At 39.0% G+C, this 22,323-nt stretch overlaps 1 protein-coding gene across 2 annotated transcripts in view; it reads right to left on the bottom strand.

Moving 5' to 3' along the window:
- Positions 1–3,916: 3,916 nt before the first annotated feature.
- esrrb (estrogen-related receptor beta) overlaps positions 3,917–22,323 on the bottom strand; it is a 70,242-nt gene continuing 51,835 nt past the window's right edge. For both annotated transcript variants that reach the window (XM_088647942.1, XM_088647941.1), the window contains exons 6-7: positions 7,541–7,810; positions 3,917–4,219 (exon numbers count right to left, since the gene is read on the bottom strand). In XM_088647942.1, coding sequence (XP_088504068.1) covers positions 3,975–4,219; positions 7,541–7,810 — 515 coding nt within the window. In that variant the 3' untranslated portion in view covers positions 3,917–3,974. The remainder of the gene's footprint in view (positions 4,220–7,540; positions 7,811–22,323) is intronic.

Genomic DNA, 22,323 nt, shown 5'->3' with positions numbered 1-22,323 from the left:
GATTGGGACATTTGTGGGTTTAAACACAGGCAAAAGACAAGAGTCTAAGCTACGTCATCAACAATGACAAAGGACCACAAAAGTCTCACATTCTACTCTGGTAGAAAAAAAATCTTTTTGTGAGCTTCCACAGAAGAGAAAACACTGCAATACATTGTGAAAAGAGGCATTTTCACTTTAAAATAGAAACAGCCTAGCCAAAGTTATATTTTCAGTATGCATTTACTACACTGTCCTTTAATTGCCCCCTTGTATACCCACTGTATTCACACGCTAGCTGTGGTCTGATAGTGAAATCACCTGCCTCGAATGATCGTTAAGAAGAGCTTTGATTGTGCATAAAAATGGAGCCGTAGGTGGCAAAGATTAATACAGGCAAATTTTATGTAGTGTTTTTTGAAAGTAGAGAACTTGGTCTCGTTCTTACAAAGGTGATGCTCACATGACATGCGCTTTAGGTGTAGTCCAAGAGAGGATTTTATAAAAATAGTAATAGTTGCATTAGTTGTTCATCATTGCAGAGCAGTCTTAGTGTAAAGTGTGTGCAACTTGATACCCTATGATCCCACCACCCACTGCAGAAGGAGAAACTAAATTGCAATGACTATTACATAATTGTTTTTTGCTTCTTTCATGTTTTTTTTTAAATAAAAACACCCTCATCTGGAGAGTGATACAGCATGGTGAAATAGAGTTAAAGCATGGGAGTGTGGAGAAATCAGCTGATTCGGCAGGATGTTTCCAAAAGGGCCTGGCTGAGGCACGTGAATCAATTAGCTGTGAGTGCTAACCAAACAAACAAGAGAGCCCAAAGGGCCATGTTGAAAAAAGAGGAACTGAAGCTCACAGTACACATGACTTAGTTTCTCCATCAGGCCAACAACATGGACCATCCCAGTTCTGGAAACACAAATCTGTGTCTCTGTCATAAACTGCATCCAGTATTTGCACTGGAGAGGACATTCGATTTTGAGTATTTGGACCAGTAGGACTGTTTATTATACTAAGGTGCTGGTATAGTTCTCCTAACTAGTTGAAAGTAGCTTATACTTTTATTTGTAATTTACATTTAGGTCCTGGTAAAAGATGAGAGACTAAGTTTTTTTTTTCTTGCTGGTATGAAAAGAGAAGCACCTGATGTGAAAAGAAATACCCTGTAATCTTCCATTCGTTGTCAGAATTAAAAAAGATGTGTTGTTTGATTTGGCTTATATGGAGAGTGTTTGGGTTGGCTTATTGAATACACTCAGCGAATTTCATAGGATTTCATTTGTTCAATATGTGGATATATATACTATAAAAAGTACCGTTTAAAAAATTAAACAAGGTTTTTTCTATGTTTACATTCCACATTAAATGCCCTAAATCCACCTAAAGAGGATTTCAAGGCTGACAGTTATGTTTCTCAATAGCAGACCCCCTGTTTCAAATAAAAAGAACACATGCATTACATAAGAATGATACAATGAAGATTAATGTGTATTCATATTGGATCCAGCATGTTCTCTTATGTGAGAGTATTGTACAGTACTGTACTGTAGACTGGGTGTCATCTTATTCCAATCTTATTTTATTCTATAGAGAGCAATACACCAGCTTTTTGAATTGCACTGTCTGCTGTCACTATTTGTCAGCCAGTACTATATTCCCAGCCGAAATATGATAAAAATGAGTCACAGTTTTTTCGATTTTTGTTCTAAAAAAATGAGACACAGATATTAGTAGATGAATACTCAGTGATCTCTATTTACATTGTGGCCAAAAAAAGTAGACAGCACATCATAAATAATCATAGAGGGAAAAAATCACTTATTCTTCTAAGATTAATCACCATTATTCTACACATTTTTTGTACAATAAAATTAAATAGTATAACCCCAATTACATTACCACCGCTTGTTTGGTTAAATAGAAACAATGCTGTGGTCTGTGGTCTGAAGACAACATCTGCAGCACAGAGCCTGTTAGACTGGCACAAGCAGTGCTGTTCGGAATGGAATATGAAATCAGTGAGTGACCCTTTCAGTGAATGGAATTCCAGGTTCAGTGGCCATTGTCATTTAGAATATCAGAGCCCTGTAACAGCAAGTGTTCTGAGTACCTCAAAGGGCTCTTAAATTAAAAAGAAATCCGACAATGATTTGAGAAGTAATTTGCAAAGATTGTCCCCTGTTATTTCCAGAAGGCAATAAGTGATTTAGTGACAACATTTTTAATAAATTAGCCATGTTTGCCGTATTCTTATTCGATCACTTCTTCAGTCATGTTGAGCTATATTTTAGCCTGTTATGCTAAGGGGGACCACTGGTTCCGTCAGTTTCCTATTAAAGTGCTTCCAGTGACATTTGTATTACTTGCAGAAATTAAAAAAACACAGCATTACTGTTACCAAGAGGATATTTGAACTTGTGCTGTATTCATGATTTTCATGGCATAATTGACTAATCTGACATATATTTACCCTACCATAAATTTGATCTTAATTCTGACCAGTTAAATGTATATCATAATCTGTATCATAAAGAATTACAATTATTTCAAGGAACCACCAAGACAGATGTGAAGGTACCAAAATCGACATTAAAAATAGAGACAAACTAAATGAATTCCTCAATTTACAGATTATAAACTTTCATTTAAATGGATTTCTATTAATGTACTTTCATTATAAAAAGTACAGATTTCTAATAAAACAGCACAGATGCTGCGTGCTGTATACTGTACTCACAGGATGTGCTGTATATTTGCTTAATGCACTTTAAATAGTGGAACAGACGTATGGGCCATTGATTGCATGAAAATGGAATCTCCTGGAATTCTGCCACTCAGTGTAATGGCTTTGATATCCCTAATGATCATCCCTCCCAATTCACAAGTAGTGCCAAAACCAAATAATCAAAATCATATAAATACATTCTAACAACAAAAACAACAACAACAACAAATCAGAGTTTAAGATACCTTTGAAACCACCGTGTTTGTATAAGTGCAATACATCCAGTGTTAGACACAGAAGACAACCAAGAGAGAATCTCACAGTGCTACCCCTAAGATAGGCCTTCATGTCAGGACTCTTAGATTAACAGTAAAATGTAATGCTCCAACAAGTACAGTATATAGAAACCTTCTACAGAAGAAGCAGACTTCTCTGTAGGACTTCTCTTGATTGTAATGCAGATATTTTGCTGTTTAAATTCCAGATTTAATACTTAAGATATAAAATACCTCACCAAATCAAATTACTTAAATATACGGTCATACTTTCATTTTTCAAAAAAGTGATATTTTAACAAAGCACTCTGGAGGTTTATTCAAGTTCAAACGTGTGTCTAGTTCAGAAGTTACAACTTCAAAAATAATTGCAGGAAGTTTTGTTTCTTAAAATCCTATGTAATTAACTCGTAGGATACAGATTGTTTTGCTGACAGAACTATCTGCAAATACAAGACTGCATCTAGGAAGCTAAATCGCCAAGTTCTCTTGCAAGAGAAAAACCTCAGCTTTAGCTGGCTAACGTTCAGCCTCAACACAACACATACTGTATGCACATTTCAATTAAAGAACAATAACTGAAGAGAAAAAAAACTAAGCAGCTCATCGGGAGACGTCGAAGTAGTTGCTTCTTGAGATATAGAAAGAGGTGTTGTTCTTCTCATGTGACCACAGACCATGAAAAAAAAAGTCTTACCACTGTACATAGCATTTATTATATATTTTAAATTAATCTGCATAATTTATATTTATACTTTAATTTTCCAGTTTGCATGTTTCTTTTTTGTTTGCGTCTTCTTCCCGTTTTTTTCCCCTCGTTTCCAAGAGATTCTGGCTTCCACAGTCTTTAAGATCTCCACCCCCCCCCCCCCCAGACCACCACCACTACCACGGCCACCAACGCCACCCCCACCCCCCTTCCCATCGCCCTCCCTCCTCTCATCGGCCTGTTTGATGTCTTCCCGGGCCGCGGGGGTCGTACATCAGACCTTGGCCTCTAGCATTTCCAGAAAGAGTTTGTGCATGGGCACCTTGCCCTGGAGTTTGATGCTGTAAAAGTGTTGGACGGCTTTAGTGGCGGTCTGCCGGAGGAGGGGGAGGGACATGAGCAGTTTGCCGGCCCGCCGCGGGTCCTCCTGGTGCTGGCTGGCCTCATAGTCCTGCAGGGCCTCGTGCAGGGCGTCCTGGAGCTTCTGCACCGCCTCCACGTCCTCGATGTGCATGGAATCTGCAAAGGAGCCAGCGAGAGCTTTTTAATGAGACGGACGTCCTGCACTCGGGCGCTGTGTGAGAGAAGCCCACACTCCTGCTGGCTGCCCCTGCGCCCTCCTGGTACAAAAAAAACAAACAAACCAGGATGCCCACTGTATGCCAACAAACCCTATCAGACGCCAGGAAAGCGCATTTGGTTTTTTGTCTTTTGTCTTTTCAATAAAGGAAAACCGTTTCGAAATTTCCAGTGTTGGCTTTCTTTGTTTTTCCAACAGAACTGCTGAAGAAATAGATCCAAATGAGATCTTTTCTCCTGCGTGACAGATAAAAATGAAGCATGCGGACAAGGGTATTAAATTCTATACGTAATCTGAGCCCCGTTTTTAAGATAAGTTCAGCACATACATTTTAAGCACACGTTCAGCGTAATCAGCCTGACCCTTAATTTTGAGCGACGTGGTCTTGGTCTGAAATTCATATTGCCTCAGACCAAACTGACTGAAAATCAATGTAATCCGACAGAAACACAGAACACGTGTGGAATGAATATCAGACTGTCAAAGGCCAGTCCCTACAATGGAAGAATGCACACCACAGTTATATTAAACAGTTATATTAAGTCTTACCTGGGATATAGAATTTGTTTCTCAGACGTTGATAACATTCTACTGTAATTACGGTACGTTTCTGTCCTTCCCTATCCATGATATTAGGTGCCTTATTTAGCAATATAAAATCTGTGAACTTAAGCAAGATGCCTCTTTAACAAACTGATACTTGAACATCTTTTTCTGCTTGTTTAATACCAGCAGTTAACAGATCAACAGAGAAATTTATTTAAAAAATATTAGAAAAAGGGGCACTTAAAGAGGGGAGAAGAAAAAAGAAACAAACTTTTAAGATTTTGAAGGCATTCTGAGTATCTGAAGAAAGCTCGTTCCTTTCGCTGTATTTCAGAATAATAAATAATGAATGAAGCTGGGTCCGCTTTTTTTGTTTCATTTCTAAACCAATGCTTGTTCCACACGTTTGAACAGACCAGAATGTCGTGACGGAGATGAGAATTTGGCTAATAGTGTTCAATTACGTCAATCGTCTAAGAAAAACCAGCATTGACAGCACCAGAGAGAGTGTTTTTTAGGCAATAGTGAGTTTGAAATGGATTTGAGGTGCACAGCACTATGGCTTGAAGATCATACAAGTTCTAAATTTTTCTTAGGTTTTCCTTGAGGAACCCTTAGGAAAGCTTATTGTACTCAAATTTGGGTGGTACAGTACATACTGTATACTGTTTCCCCTCAGGTTCACCATGCCTTTGCAGTCTAAAGCAAGCCTTTAAAGGGGGCACTGATTCATGCCCCACTCCTGATAATATGCTTCTCCTGCCTCTGCTTCTGCTGTATGTAAGAGGACAGAGGTTGTGGAGATCTGGCACGGATTTGTCTGCTACACACCTTCATTCTACTGTCCTCCTGAGCAGAAATGTTAATACATTTCTCTCTCCCTCTTTGTCTCAGCTCACCTTGATACATATTTCACATCAGAGGACAATAAAAAGGCAGATTCTTAAATTCTCTAGGAATTCATTGACTGGAACAATTGTATTCTCAAGACCTTGAAACATTTTGTACTGTTCTTGTTTTACTACCTTTATAAGACTCCTTTTTAATGGGGAATAAAAGGGGCAGGTCCTGGGGAAACACAATGACACAGTTGCATCATGACTAACAGTGTAAATTAAGGAATCAGTATTTTTAATGAACACAGCTTGCATTTGTTTCCTATGAGATGCTTCTGTGCTCTGTTGCAAGTCTTGGACAAGCATTGTGCATTTTTCAGATACCGTGTGCGTGTGAAGCACAAACAATCCAGCAAAGCAATTAAAACGTATTTCAAAATTTAAAAAATAATTTCTCATTTAGAATGTCAACTACTGTATATATGTATCCAATATCCTATTTGTGCAGGCGATGAAGAAAGAGTATCTCCAAGCAACAACAGCACTGCGTGCCACAGTGAGCCAAGATCTGTTCTTGCATGCCAGTGAACCGGGGAGCCAAGGGGGAAAAAAATAACTTTGAAGAAACAATTTCCTTGCAATCCATCAGAGGACCTGTGTCGATTCGATTGATAAACTGCTAATTACAAAATCAATGGCTATGAATTTTCACAGCTGTCAGACTGAGTGCTTCCCATGAGAGCGATCTCTCCGAGTCCTTGTTTAAATGTTCAGAGGACCCCCCGCTCTCCCCACCCCCCTGCCCCCAACTCCCCTCTCCCTCCCTAAAAGGTTTGTCATCTGAAAGTAAAGCAAAGCTCCTGATCAGCATTTTCATTTTTCAGAGAGACAAAAAAAAGACCAGGCGGGCATTGATCAGAGAGGGACACGACTGCCTTCTGAAAAGCAAACTGTCGATACAGTTGCAGCATCTTCTCATTGGAACAAACGAGCCCTGTCGCTTCGTGATGCTCATTCCATTCGACTTAACACATTTTATTGACAGCCACTGTGCTCCTAATGAAATGCTAAATTTATCTCCTGTGGCTGGCTTGCCCTACAGCTACTGTTATGGAGATAGAGAGAATGGAGAAATACCACAACGCACAGCGTATTAAATTAAAACCTCAGAATCATGGCCTTTGGTGGATGCTTTTGGTTTCCTTTTAATATCCATTACTGGATTTAGAACGTGAAAACACGTTCACACACACAAAACCAAACCCTGCTCAGACATGATTTTTGGCATTTACTATTCATGGGAAAACTGTGTTTTACACACACACTAGGTCAGTTGTCTGGTGTGAGGTCTTTTCTTGAAACTCAAGACTCAAGCTTTATCATCCGCGTGTCAAAGAACCCGACACCTGATCTGTGGAAAGAGACCTTGGTGTTTTTTATTTGACTTTATTTTTAGGTGTTGCTGTCTCTTCTGGAAACATCCATTAAAGGATAAAACAAAATCGCCCAACACTTACTGTTCTAAGAGAACGTCAAAGCTTAATTTGGCAATACTCTGTCATGCAGATAACGTATAATGGAGATAAAGTATTATTCTAGATTTTATGCACTGTATTTTATTTTTCTTCACTCTCCAGACACAGTTCTAAATAAATTGTCCATGTTTTTCAAAGTGTTTTTAAAAATGCCTATTACCCCAGTAGTCCAACCCTATTGAACCTATCAGTCTATTAAATGACATCTGCAGGTCTCCTCATCTCTAGAGTGAACATATGTGTGGTGCAATGGAGGATTTCCCAAGTCCCAGTGAAAGAGAACTTTTCCTTTTCCTGTATCCGCCTTTGAGGAAGAGCCGAGGGGAACATTGCGGGATCCTACCTGAATTGGCGAGTGCGATGGCTTTCAGGGTGACGAACTCCTCCTTCTCCACCTTCAGCTTCTTGTACTTGCGCACCAGCTGCAGGATGGAGACGTAGAGGTCAAGGAGGCCGGTGAGGCGCGAGTGCTCCTCGTCCATGATGTAGTCCTCAGCGTACACCAGCTCGTCCTCGTAGGGTAGCGAGCGGAACACGATGCTGAGGATGAGGATCTCCATCCATGCGCTCTGCAGCAGGCTCATCTGGTCTCCCAGAGACAGGTTGGAGAAACCTGCGCCAGCGAGGAGATAAACACACTTCAGTTCCGTGGCTCCGGGCATCTGCACTTGCACACAAGCAGAATGGCCATGTCCTGTATGTGTTCCCTAGTTGGGAGTGCACGTCTATTAACACTGAAATATAATAAAAATGTAACAAAAGCAACAAACTTCACATGGATAGGTTTTGGACTGTGTGAGTTCTTTGAATTGCAGTGCTGCATCCCATACCTCAGAAGCACGTCTGTGAAATATGTGCGCCATCCTTCAGAGCAATTTTACATTTCAATATCATACATATCATTGCATGAGCCCACAAAACGTCACCTCAAAGCGCAACGTTGTCAGACTCTTTCTGTGTTTGCTGTCGCGCCTGAAGTCCTGTTGAAGGAAATCCTTGGTCCACGCCAGGGAACAAGGAGTGACCTGCAGTGATTACTTGTTAGCTAACTCCGCTGAGATCAGGGCTGCCACCACTCAGGGGGAAGTCAGCACATTTTAGAGGGTAGGGAAGAGCACACCGTGCCTCGCTTCAATTTCCACTTTAGTAGGCCAACCATTAATAACTGAAACTCTCTAGGCCACTATCCACAGGTAAGAAATGGGCTGCTTACATCAGCTTTAATATTGGTTACATTTAAAATATTTATGTTACATGCCAGCTGGCATATGGACGACCAAACCTAAAAAAGGCAGTGAAATAGGTTCTGTCCCAGAAATTAAGAAAAAAAGAAAACTGCCACAAGGAATAGTAGATACCCATCTCTCCCTTTTTTTTCTCAGCTGTCAATAAACTCTTTAATGCCTCTCATTCTTTCTCCCTGCTCCTCAGTCTCTGAGCGCTCAGTGCGTTTGCCTGAAGGCATCCTATTTTGACAGCCTATTAGCCCCCCTCACACAGTCTGATGATTAAAATGATTGCTTTTACAAGTTTACTGTCGGGCTGCTATCTGCTCCCTTATAATTAAAAGACTGATGATTACTGTATTGACCAGGATAAGGACTGTTCAGCTTTCTCCCTTTTTCTTTTTTTTCCTCCTCGTCTTGTTTTTTTTTAATATACATTATCTCATTCAAGAGGAGTTGGGGTGATGTTTATCGGCCTGCCTGACACTTTTCAGTGTTGGTGCGCTTTGCGAAAAAAAGGGGGTACCTAAGTGTCCGATTCCTCTTATCAGGCTGATGAACACAAAAAGAGTGCTCGAGGATACATTAATTAACAGATTGTAATCTGCCTTCACAATGTGAAAGAGAATCGATAGGGGCAAGAAAAGAGGTGATAGAGAGGGTAGGACATCCGCCGCCGTCGTCCAACTCAAACTTCAACACCTTCTCTTTTCTGGCATCTCCCCCAAAATCATAGGATGCTGCAGCCAATGTACAGTATCACAACACTTTAACGTGTTAGTTTAGCAAGAGCCTCTGTTTTGATCAAGACAGAGATGTAAGGAAATGAGCACCTGAGCCATAATTTGCCCTTCATCCTGCTTCCTAAAACGTCTTTAAATGCTATTTAAATGCTATGCTATTGTGTTGAAATAATACCATAGTCCTGTATATGGAAATGTTTTTTGGTTTTTGCAGACAAACTACCACACAAGGCACAGAACTGTACTAGTGTTAAAAGTCCTACAGTCCCTGCAGTATAATCAATTTTGACAATAATAGTGGCAGGGTAGAAAGCTACAGATTCATGCTGGCGAAATCTGTTGTCAAACTGAAGAGGCCGTGTTGTTTCTCTCCCTCACCCTCTCTTTCTTTAAAGCCTAAATTATTGCTCCAAATGGGATCTTGTGTCTTGACTGGCTTTTTCCACTCAATTTAATTCAGTAATGAAGTGACTGCCAGCTCCCTGGGTCAGCTCTCACTCCAGCCTTCCTGCACAGAGGTGCCCGTGTTAAGTGCTGTTTGAGCAGGTGATTTCCTCTAATGAAATATCAATATTTACATCTTCAATTCCAACCTACTGGTTTTATGCAGTTTGACCAAACATGACACAATATTGAACAAGCAGAAGGAAATGTCTAGAGCTGTGACAGGCGCTTCCGCCCGGCGACAGGCCGCCAAATGCTCGCCGACCGTATCCGTCGTGTGGGCCACAAAACTTAACAGGAATGCAAACCCTGCAGCAGACCTGGTGTTTTTTTTTTTTGACAGGATGCGGTTTTCTTCGTTTCTTTAAAAAGGTTTAATGGCCAATTCAATTTAAAAAAAGAAAACCGGGAGGGATGTTTTATTCTTGGAAAATGCTGAGTGCTAACCATATCGAAAGGCACATTCTGTAATGTCTGCTGTTGTTTTTTTTTTTTTAATGGCTGCATTGATGCAGATAGGGAAGCACGAAATGTATTTAAAACATTATATGATGAAAATTGTTCAAATGGAGTGTTTCATGTGGCCCAACACAGCAATGCCTTAAGCCTTTTTCTAAACATGCTGAGAATATCTGCCACAGAAGAGTCTAAAAGACATCATTACAAAACCCCATGAATCTCTGTCTCTCTCAAGACTTTCTATTACACAGACGGTCGCAACTATGAGAGAGACATTTTCTATACTGTCACACAGGAAGTGACAGCCGAAACCATCAGCTAAGGTAGAAATGAAAGACACTCAACAGCAGCACCACCAGGAGGTTAATCACTCATTTTACGTCTAATGTGCTCTAGAATGACTTTCCAGACGAGACATCTTCAGGATTAAAATGCATTCACACAGATTTGATCAGATCAGTATCCTGACTGAAATTTCACAGTGAAGCTTGTTCAGCATAATAGAAAATGTAATCAGTTAGTCTGTTGTATTTATAGCACATCATAAACCTGCTCCTTCCAAACATCTCTATACAAAATCAAGCTCACCATCAGCATAGTGTATGTTTCATACTGTTACAAATATATAAACTGAAAGCTCTTTTTGATTTTCAATAAAATCCATTGCAAATCACACACAGCCATTATTTATATTTTAGTTTGTATAGCTAGAAGACTAAATGAACACTTTATTTGTTAATATACAAACGACCTTATTCTAATCCAAGAAAAATGAGTAATTGAGTCAAATGAGTCATTTTCACGATATCCTCTTTGCAAAAAAGCACACTTGAGTGAATATTGTATACTAGAAAATGGACAAGAATAAGTTTCGTGCGTTGTTTTGTTTAACATCAAAACCTAACACAAAGCAAAGATCCGACGAAGGTAGCCCTGGTTTGATGGCGCATGAAACGACATTGGTCGAAGTGAAACTTCTCATATTAACGGCTCAAGGCGGTTTTCAACACAAAGGAAGAAAATGTTTTAACTCTCCGTTGTCTTACTTTTTGATTTTTCTTTCCCTTGAAATTTGTGTTTGCCTGGAAATTAGCCCAAGCGCACTACACGGTTTAAGAGGTCAACAGTAATTATTTTACTAATATTATTTTACAGTCGATGCTAATTTTGACCACAGCGTGATCAGAATTTTTTATATAGTACCACCTCCTCCTAGTTCGTGTTATTTCCATAATTCATGACCGGCTGCCCATAAAAGAAACACAGCCACAAAAGTTGCTTCTTATCACAGATGAGACTTTAACAAAATCCCACCGTACACAATATACGATTCTGATTCTTTCACGAAAATGTAAAACACAAACCGAAATATCTATGCTAACGTGGTTGCACCTGAACCCCTGTGGCAAAGCAAAACACTGTGTCATAAAGCATTTGTTGAATAAACAAGTAAGATTGCTCTTTGGCAGCTTCTTGAGTTTCTCTGCTAATACTACCTCTTTGACCGACCCCCCGTCTGACTTCATAGCCTTTCAATTAAGTGCGTTCACGCAGTGGCGACACAAATTTCACCGTCTGTTATGCAAATAAACTCCACAGCACTGTCCGATTCCCGACCAGCACACAAAGACAACCTCTACAGCCCCGTGTAGGAACAAGGAAGGCAGGTAGGGAGAATCGCCTAAAAAAGAGATTAAATAGTGAAGGTGACAGTAAAAAGATAAATAGATTTTTGGACGTGATTAAAATTGAGCGCGTCTATATAATCATCACAGCCGGTATCTGCGCTCTCTGGCCCTCTCAGAGGAATGCCATTTATTTAGCTTCCAGCAACGAAAAAAAAAAGGCAGAAGGAAAGTGAAAAGGGGGAGTGCGGGGGGACAATCTCTCCTTCTCACTTGATAAATTTCAAACTGTCATGTTTATCTCAAAACAAATCTGTCCGGAATCATACAGGCGAGAGATACTCCCCCCCTCCTCCTCCTCCTGCTCTCACCACCTTTTTTAAAATGCTTCACTTTCTTGTCCCTTCAGACACATACGTTTCCACTTTCTTTTATTGCTTTTTTTTCTCCCACCAAAAAAAAAAAAGTCGTTGCGAAAAGAACTGGTGGGAGAGCCAGCAAAACGACCGCCGGAGTGATTGTACTGTCCGGTCCACGATCAAACTTGGGAAGACGGGCTGCTCAAGTGATCAGCGGGCGTTTAATTTTTCAGAGCTAGAACTAGAATTAAAATCTCCTAATTTCTGTTGAGCGGAGTTCATATTCTATTAATTTATTATTGTTTCCATCTCCCTGAGGGCCATTAGTCCTGGTAATAAAAGGAGATGTAATTACGAGACTCCATTGCTCCTCCAGATGCAGTCCCCTCGTATTTCATTCTCAATCAGAGCTCCTGGCCTTTTTTTTTTCCCCGAGAGCGAGAGTAATTCTTACTGGACAGGGACAGATCTATCACAGCCAACAATCAGACAGCTAGGCAACCCCAAAGCTGCAGTTTTTAACCACCAGCAATCTTACTTCAACAAGCAAAGTGCTCTTTGATCGTCTATTTATAAATCCGGCACCTAAAACCAAGATGCTTCCAAATCAAATTGTTCAAAAGGATGTGGTGTTTTTTTTTTGCCAGATTTTATTCAAAGTGCACCTTACCTAGTACCATGACTAATATCCCTTCTATCAAAATGAAGATATACTGTACTCCAGGTTTTATTTTCTATGTAATCAAAAGAGAGTTTTAAAAAGACGTTCTGGTTCTACACACTGAAATAATTGTTCAGATCATTTTTCAAAATATATGCTACCTGCTGTGTGCCTGTTTGTTTTATCTACAACCTACAGCCAGCAGCTACAATTCTTCTTCAATATACATGACAGCATTTGCAAGACCTAATCAATACATGGGCTGCAATAAATTGTACCACTTGACATAAATAATTCGACCTGAACCTTGGAGAAATGTATAACGCCATTCTCCTCCAAAGTAGCCTTGAAGTGATGAATATTTTACCTACAGTAATGCCAGAGGCAAAAGGCAGGAGGTCTCGCAAACAAACCCATATCACTGGAAAAACAGATTTGGTGCTGGAGAGGACTCTTTATATATTTAACGTACATTTTAATTTCAAACAAAATACTATATAAAATTCCATAGAAGAGATAAATAAAGTGAGCAGCCAATGTACCTTCCATTATAAGGCATGTAAGTTGCATATCATGTTATTACATCATATCATTTTCTTCCTTTAAATTTGGCAGTTAAACATCTACATATTATTCTTATGTATTAAAACAATACTTTTGTTAACACTCGTGCAACGACAGCCACAGTGCCATAGTTCTGATTAACTGGCAAGTATGGGTTTCAGAAGAAAAATCGTCAGCTAACAACAAGGGGAGGTCATCTGGCTGATTTGGTAATTAGTAAAGTTTGTTAGTGGTTTATGCAAATTGAACAACAGGGAATGTCTGCACGTAATGTAGCCCCTGGGCTTTCAATGGAGACAGCCTTGATGGATATTAATATAAAACTGCATTTGTCAGTCCCCTTTCATATTTTAAGAATTGCAAAACCTGCAGAAACCCTGCCAGGAGAAAATCCGATTTCTCCAACATGTTGCGCTTCTCTCTTAAAAAACCGAAACTGCGCACTGAAAACCCGAGGTGGACAGCTGCCAGGCGGAGAGCTCAGCTCCAGCCCTTGCTCCTTTTTCATTCCGCTGAAACCGGATCATCGGAAATTTTCAAAGTAATAGCTTCAACGCGATCCTGCAAGTAAGGAAGGACAGGCTAGATGCGAGCCCATTCCCCAGTTCCTGTCATTATCTCTCGGCACCATTAGTTTAAAATGTAAATGTGTTTGGAACTGCCTAATCAGACCCTTTCCAGAACTTTGAATCTGCATTACAACTAACCTGAATTCATCCAGCCCCCTTATATAAGATGTATCTTCATTTATAAAGCCATAGCAAACCCATTACCCCACTACTGATGGGCTTGGAATGAGCAATTTGGCCAATGGACTATGAAAGTTACGAGATTTAAGATATTAAATAATCCCCTTGTCTTAATCCCAATCAAATCCAAGCCCTATAACCCAATGACCTCTTTTTTCTGATGCTATTAGAAGTCCCTTGAGTCTAGTATCTTTTATTTTATATTAAATGGATCTCGCTGGCCCAGAGTTCTAGTAAAATATGATTCGAATTGCCGGCATTGTGTGGAATTAATTTCATTTAAAAACTACCACCACTGTAAATGAAGGTTGCTAACTGTTAATCACTTTCCTGTGTTTTGTCTCAGAGCATAGCCCCCTCGTAACTTTCAAATAGCCTACAAGTACCAAATTTTTCTTTAAAGACTGGCAATATACTGTGTAAGTCATTCTACCAAGAACTTCATAATTCTCTCACAAAATTGATTTGCAACTATGAAACTTTCTTAAATATTACTAGAATATTGCAGACAAGATAATAGAAAGTTAGCTGAATTACAAATGTAACTGGTACTGCAGTATGATCACAGAGTAAAATGTTAATTACTTAATTTGAAAGATACCAAAAACCTACTGTCACAAGGAAGTATGGATTAGCACTAACACACTGGATAATATACAGTAGCAAAGCGAGTTTCATTAATTTCTCTTTTAGGAGCATATGAAAGAGCAAAGGAATGGATCCACAATGACAGGAATTTGTCATTCATATTTATTCACTGTAACATTTATATATATTCATGATACGTTTGCAACCTGTGCTGTATTGTGGCAATATTTATCATAAGATCTAAATGAAAGTAGAACACTATAAATGACCTACACAGCACATTATGTGTTTATTTTCTCATAGCTGTTATATATTTTTATTTATTTTTTGTACATACAGTATGCTGCAATTTCTCAGGTTACCTGGGATTGAACAAAAATTAACCAAAGAGCCAAATACCCACAACACCTCATGGACACCAAGCATCTCCTCTCCTCTTCTTCGTAAACTTTGCTTGTCTGCCCTGTCCTCTTCTGCTCTCCCTGCCATTAGGGTCTTTTCTCAACCCCCTCACCTCTCCTGTGGTTCAATTCCCAGCCTCCAGGCCAGCTTACACAGGTTTAGTTGCAGCTTCGCCTTGATTACTCAATCTATCTTTATAAGTCTACGTCAGCCAGTAAATTGAATATACTAAAAGCTGTCTGTTGGTCTCTATATTTAATAAAGTGCGCTGATGAGGTGCTGATTTATCGCCCTGCTGTATTCACACTCTATTACAAGGAGATTACACAGCTTGAGTGGGATCAGACTGGCAACACAGTAAGTAGATTTCACAATTTAATAGGAAAGAGAAAACAGGCTGCAGAAAAAAATGAATAGGTAACATCATACGCAATGCAAAATATCTGCATCAACATAGTCATTTTGAATCAGTGTTCATGTTACTTTATTAAGTATCTCCCTTAAAAACACAGAGCATGCTTGTCAATGTGCATGTATACTGTAGGTAGTGTATTAGTACTAGTGAATATGAGTTTGCCACACTGCTGCACTAGATAAGTATTTATCCTTATTCATATTTTTTTAGCAGTCTGCTACTGTGCCATCCTTGGGCTCTGCAATTCTTCAAAATCAGGTTTTGTTTAAGCCCTTACATTTTGCCTATGTAAATACAGTGCCCTCCAGATTTATTCATATTCAATGCAAAAAAGAAGAACAAAATGTAACACAAAGAGTAATGGATTGGATAAGATGTCATATTTTAAACAGTTCTTAAGATGTTAACACTGAACACATTTAATTACGTTCCTAGTTATTCCTTTAAATAAAATCCAGAAAAAAACAAAAACAAATCTATAGTAACATTTTGCTCTTTGGAAGAGCAGCAGCAGTCTCCAGAACTTTCTGAATGCCTGTGAAGATGTCAGTTTTTCCTGGAGTATAAAAGAAGGTAATACACGGAAATCAATCAGTAGTATCATGCATCATCATGGTTAAGGTCAGAGAGCTCTTCGAAGACTGCAGGCAAAGTTATTGACTTCCACTTCCAGGATGGGAGATGGCTATAAAATATGTACAAAAAGCATAATCTACCACTTTTCACTGTTTTGCCCATTATTAAGAAATTCAAAACTACTGGTATAGGGGCCACCCTGCCAGGGAGAGGCGGCCTGCGGTGCATTGTGCCACCCTGACCTGTGAGACAAGTGGTTCACAAAAGGCGACCATTGGAGATCTCCGACACAAGGATAATGAATAATTATCCCTTACACCTATATTGTGCTTTTCAAAGTATTTACAGGCAATGGGGACTCCCCTCGACTACCACCAATGTGTGGCACCCATCTGGCGAATGCAACAGAAGCCAAAGTGCGCCAGTACGCTCACCACACATCAGCTCTCAGTGGGGAGGATTACAGAGTAATGAAGCCAATTCATAGATGGGGATTATTAGAAGGCCAGGATTGGTAAAGCCCATGGTGAAATTTGGCCAGGACCCCTACTCTTCTCGAGAAATGCCATGGGATTTTTAATGAGTCAGGACCTCAGATTTACATCTTATCCAAAGGACAGTCTCTTTTTTACCGTATCGTGTCCACATCACTGTACTGGGGCATTCAGACCCACACAGGCTGCAAGGTGAGAGTCCCATACTCCCATTCAGTGTATAGAGGTTGGAAAGTTACCCCTTGACATTACAGGCGTGAAGGTGGCATTCAGTGCTGGGCTGCAAAGAATCCTCTTCTGAGGGTGAACCAAAAAAAGGTGACTCAAATGTTCCAAAGTACACATGAATGACAATTGGCACCATTTCTTATAGTCTAAAGATCCCAAAATTTAACTTTTTGGACATGCTCATTAGCATTATGTTTGGTGTAATAAAACAGAAGGTCATGTCGAGAAAACTCTTATGCCCACTGTGCACTATAGAAGGGGGTGTATTTTATTTTTGAGTCATTTTGAATTTGCAGGTCCTGGAGCCCTTGTTAAGGCAGGGGGAATCATGACCTCCAGCAAGAACCAGGATATTTTGACCAAACACCCATTTTCTTCTGTCCAAAATCTCAAGCTTGGAAAACTGTCCAATGTTACATGAAAGTAATCCTGGTCTCCAGGCCTCAATCCAATTGAACATTTTTGGTTCAAACTCAAGCAAGCAGTTCACACAAAGGGTCTGAAGGACCTTCAGCAATTCTGCCTGGAGGAATGGTCTAAAATTCCCCTTAAGAAGTGCCGGAAGCTCACAGCACACTACAGGTAGCATGTAGTTTGTGTAGTCCCTGCCGGAGGAGTATTTGCAAAACTGACTACAGAAGTTTGAATAAACACTATAAAGATAAGAATATGTCATTTTTTTTCCAGCAGGGCATTTTATCCAGTCTGCACATTGTTCTGTAACATGATGTTTTGTGTTGTTCATTATGAAATCCTGAAAGAACTGTATGTACACACACAGATATATATATACTGCATCTCTGTCTCTCAATACATGATTGTACTGTAGTTTGCCATGGCATCCAATTTAAGAGTTAGCATATTAAAGCACTCTGAAATTCATCACACGATTGAAACTGTAGTGCACATTTAGGGAAAACAGGCTTAGGAGAAAGCACTAGTCACTGCTCAGAACAGTATTCCACTTGAAATGAGAGGATTACCCAGGCTCAAGTATTTTTGCAGCAGATATTAAATATGCGAGGCCAGAAGATATTTAGCATTAGTAAGATCTCATTTAGAATATTTGGGTCCAGTTTTGGTCACTGTGATTCAAAAAGGATTGAAAACATTTACTGCTTGAAATTCGTTCAGGTAACCAACTACTGTCTTACACTGTTGGGCTAAAATATTGTAATCCTTCCAGTCCTGGACAGAAACAACTATGAGGGGGTTTGATTCAAGTATTTAAAATCCTCAAAGTATTGACCAAGTTGACCCTATGAGCTTATTTGGAACAAGCAGTGAAACACAAGAGGAATCTAAGGGAGAAGTATATTTAAATTGAGAACAACCCTTCTACAATGTATGGCTGTGGAAATCTGGAACAAGCTACTGTACCATGTTATAAAGGTGATATCCTGCAGTTTGCTTTCTAAATGGCCAGTGGAATGCATGCTTTTAAACTCAATGTAAAACACATTTTAAGTACTAAATGAATCTAAGTTTATCTTAGTAAATTAATCTTAGTATTAATAATTAAGAAAAGGACAACATTGAAAGAGTTGGAGCAGGGAGCTGCATCAGTGTAGGTTTGCTGCAAAGGAAAAAGTAAATGTGAGTAATACACTGAAAAAAAAAAGATGTCACACCTGAAAGACATGTTGTGTTCCTTATCTCTATTTTTCAGCTTTACTTCTAATACTGAATGGCATACTTACTGTAAGTAAACTTGTGTCACATTTCCATACTGAGAATTTCTATTATTTAACACTGATAGCAACAGTGCAGTGTTACATTGTGTATACCCATTACTTTTGGAAAGAAATTGACTGATTTAAATTTACACAGTGATCAAAAGACAGAAAAATGTATTATCAAAGAGTCTCAACCAATATACTGAAAGCAACCGGGAAGACCATGCAGACAATAGCTAACAGTATAGCTAGTAGTCCCTGCTGTGCTAGTCTGGTCTGGGAATGTGCTCCCATTGCACAATGAAAATCTGAGCTGGATGACAATCCATGCACATGACATTCACACGATTGTCCAGTCAAGGAGCTTAATACAGTGCACACAATCTTAAATAAGCACTACGCACCAAGGATATATATACTGTATAGGCATGTTTGTTGTTGAGTCGTCAGCATTTTAAAGTTCCCTGTCTTTCAGAGAATGAAAGATTGAATACTCTGCTAAAAACAGCACTGTGTGTCAAAGGTCTTTAGTTCCTTAGTAATAGTCAGCCATCTGTTACTGTCTTATTCTCATTATCATAATGACCAATAAACAATTAAATTAGAACTGTATTAGGTACCAGCGGTGCTGTAGGTCATAAAGAAATACATTTTAAAGGACAATTTTACATTGCTCTTGTAATTACAAATAATTTGGTAGAAGATTAAAATCAGGTGATAATAACAACACATGATTATTATTAAATAGGGTGGCTAAGGCACTTGAATGAACATGATACAATGCACAATGTACAATGCTCTGTGGCTACACTATTTATAAATCTGTTTTATATTTACATAAAGATGTTCACATATATATTAAATGTTAAACAGAACGGGACCCATATTCAACACATTTACAGTAGGTGCTTAGCTCCTCACAGGATATTATGGGGATTATCTTTCTAAGTGTATTGAATATAGGGCCCAAAGTCCGTGTGAATTAATGTAAACTAAATGTAACCACTAAAATGGTTATTCTGATTGTAACCTTGATGGGAATCATTATTTTATGTATCAATGTTTACAATACTAATCATTACTTGGTATATTAAAAACATTGCAAAATGGCAACTATACCCATATTATATCATATAGTATGACTTGATTTATATACCAAATTTCATTTAACAACTGTTTTTGGAACTTTTCCTTTTAAAAGTAAAAAAAAAATCTGTGCAGTCTGTAGTTGTTTTTTAATTCAAAAATATTTTAAACTAGAAAGCCATTACAATATTAGGAAAAATAGCAGTTTACAAATTTACACTATATTTCCTGCTTCATGTTTTTTTAGTTATTTTTTTTTCTTTTTAGCTTTATTTGTTTAACTTCCATTTTAAATTGGCCACTCCTTGGCAGTCCGATTCAAATGTAATTTTTTTTTAAAAAGGGTTGTTAAATATCAGTGAGAATAAGGAGCTATGAAAAATCAATCAGTGGACTAAGCACCAATTATCTTGACACGTCTATTGTTACCTTTTGACTTGGTCATTGGATGTCTGCCTTTTTTCTAATCGATGCAACCCACTTCATAATGAACTGTTAATCTTTTTTAATTCCAAAGCCCAGGGCCTAAAAAAATCTATCAGAATCCAATCAGCAATTTGGTTTCTTTATAGAAAGAAGAACAGTGTGATCAGACCGTGCTGTGCTGAGAAGCCCGCAGGAAATCTCCGTAGACGTTATACCTCTGCTGATTGATAAACACTATGAATACTGTGAATGAACAGACCTAAAACCTACAGTACTTCGCTGATTCTTCCCATGGTGCTATGGGGCTGCACAGCGTAGTGGGTAGGTCTATGGTGAGTTTTGGGTTCAAGTCCCTACTGCAGACGCTACTGTAGTACCTTGAATGAGGTGCTTGACCCCAGTTTTTCCAGCCCACCCTGCTGTATAATACCAGGCATTTCTGGGGGTAATCCCTGAAATGGACTTGGACTTTGATCCTGGGGGAGTAGGAGGGGAATTTGGCAGATGATGAAATGATGTACCATACAAATAAATATTTCTTTTAAATGTTTGCTGGATAAACCACTAAAAAACCACGGTCACTTGCAGCTACAAAAGTATTCCACGTGCCATCTTTGCAATTCCAGTATATACCCTGTTTGTAGCAGTTCCTAAATGATCTGTATGTAGACCAACACCAACAGCAATGCTATTTAAATATCCTTAATGTAACAAATGCTCAACTAACTAAAGTTAGAGGATTTTTAGTAAGGGACAAAGTAACAATTTAAAGGTGGTAAAAAAATATTTGATTCTATTTCACTAGTTCTGATACAGATTAATGTAATTAACCAGCTAATGGTAAGCAGCATTAACAAGAATTTAATCGCTTTGTACAGTATGAACACAAACTTACATATCCAATTAATTCTACTGCATTAAAGTAAAAACAGTATGACCGTAAAATTGTTATGTTGCCCATATCCCTGCCCCTTGAAGATTTACAGTGAGCTTTGCAGCAATGTCCAACAAGCTTTACTGTAAATAATAATGTGTACACTTATTGTTTATGTTTACATTTGTGAAATGGCTGGGATTTTCAGCCTACTGTGTTTACAACCTGACAAGCACATTTTAATCTGCTTATGCTAATCGTCTTAGTGGAGCAATTGTTATGATATTTATCCCCTCCAAAGCAAAGCAAGGACTTTTTTGGTATGGATTTGCAAATATTAGGGCTAATATAATAAGGAAATATGAAGGGTAAAAACTGTTGCTCCATGCACTGAAATTCAGCCCCAAACTCTGTATGCACACTTGATTATATTTGTCATTTTTGCTAGTAACTAATATTAAGTAATAATGGTGATGATACTGAATTCCCTCATCCACTTAAGGTTTCAAAAAATCTTCTGTGAACAGATTTACTCTGTGCGAATGACAAGTACATACAGAGGCACACAACTGAAACCCATCTACCACAAACTATACTTCACATGCTGTTAATTTCATTCTTACTACGGTAATGCAAACAGGATTGCAATTTTCTGCACCATGATTCTTTAAAAAGAAAAAAAAAACAAATCCATTTGGAAGGGTACAGGAAGTAGCAGCATTTCCATGCATGAATTGAAGGACACAGAATTCTGTCATGTGCTTAGAAATCCCAATAACTAAGCTAAAAATAATCAGGGCTTGTTAACAACAATATAAAACGGAGCTGCAGTTTTTTTGGAAGGATTTATTGTTTCAGACTAAATCCTTCAAGGAGTGTTCGGCTCTACCTAAAGCGTTTGTTGAAGACAAAAGCTGGGGTACTGTGTTAAAAGGGAAACTGGTCGCGGAAACTGGGGTACAGGCCACAGCGAATCAGATTTTTTGGCTCAGTTATTGGGTCAGTTGTGATCCACTCCTCAATAATCTGGTCTCTAAACTGCTCCCTGCCGACACAGCAAAACACGGCTGCTCAGTCCAATGGGGGGTTACTGTGAGACCATCAGTCTAATCTCCTTACGAGATAACACCTCCCCCTGCACCTGATTAGAGGCAATCCCCCCAAAACTGAAACTGTTTCATAACACCGAGGCTGGCCTAGCTATCCCTGCAGATAGTTGGTGCAATCCATCATTGGAACAAGGTATGTGAGACAACCAGGTAAGCAGGGCTGCTGGAGGTTTTGGACTCAGTGGAGATCCACCACATGGCTGTCTGTGAAGTACTGGCACTGTGAGAATTCCCACATGGTCCCGTTGTGAAACGGTGGTCATGATCAGAGACGGGGAACAGTAGGCACAGGGACTGCCTAGTCTAATGATGGGCTACATCAGATCTTAAACAGATAGTCAGCATTGCATAATATTTCAAGGTAGTGTATTGGCTATTGAAATGAACTGTTTTTGCAATTGAGTATTGCAAGATAAAATGCG

The sequence above is a fragment of the Lepisosteus platostomus genome, chromosome 10, assembly GCF_059453375.1.
Source record: "Lepisosteus platostomus isolate fLepPlt1 chromosome 10, fLepPlt1.hap1, whole genome shotgun sequence".
NCBI lineage: Eukaryota > Metazoa > Chordata > Actinopteri > Semionotiformes > Lepisosteidae > Lepisosteus > Lepisosteus platostomus.
The sequence above is the reverse complement of the archived record's forward strand: the minus strand, read 5'-3'. Positions and strand labels throughout refer to the sequence as shown.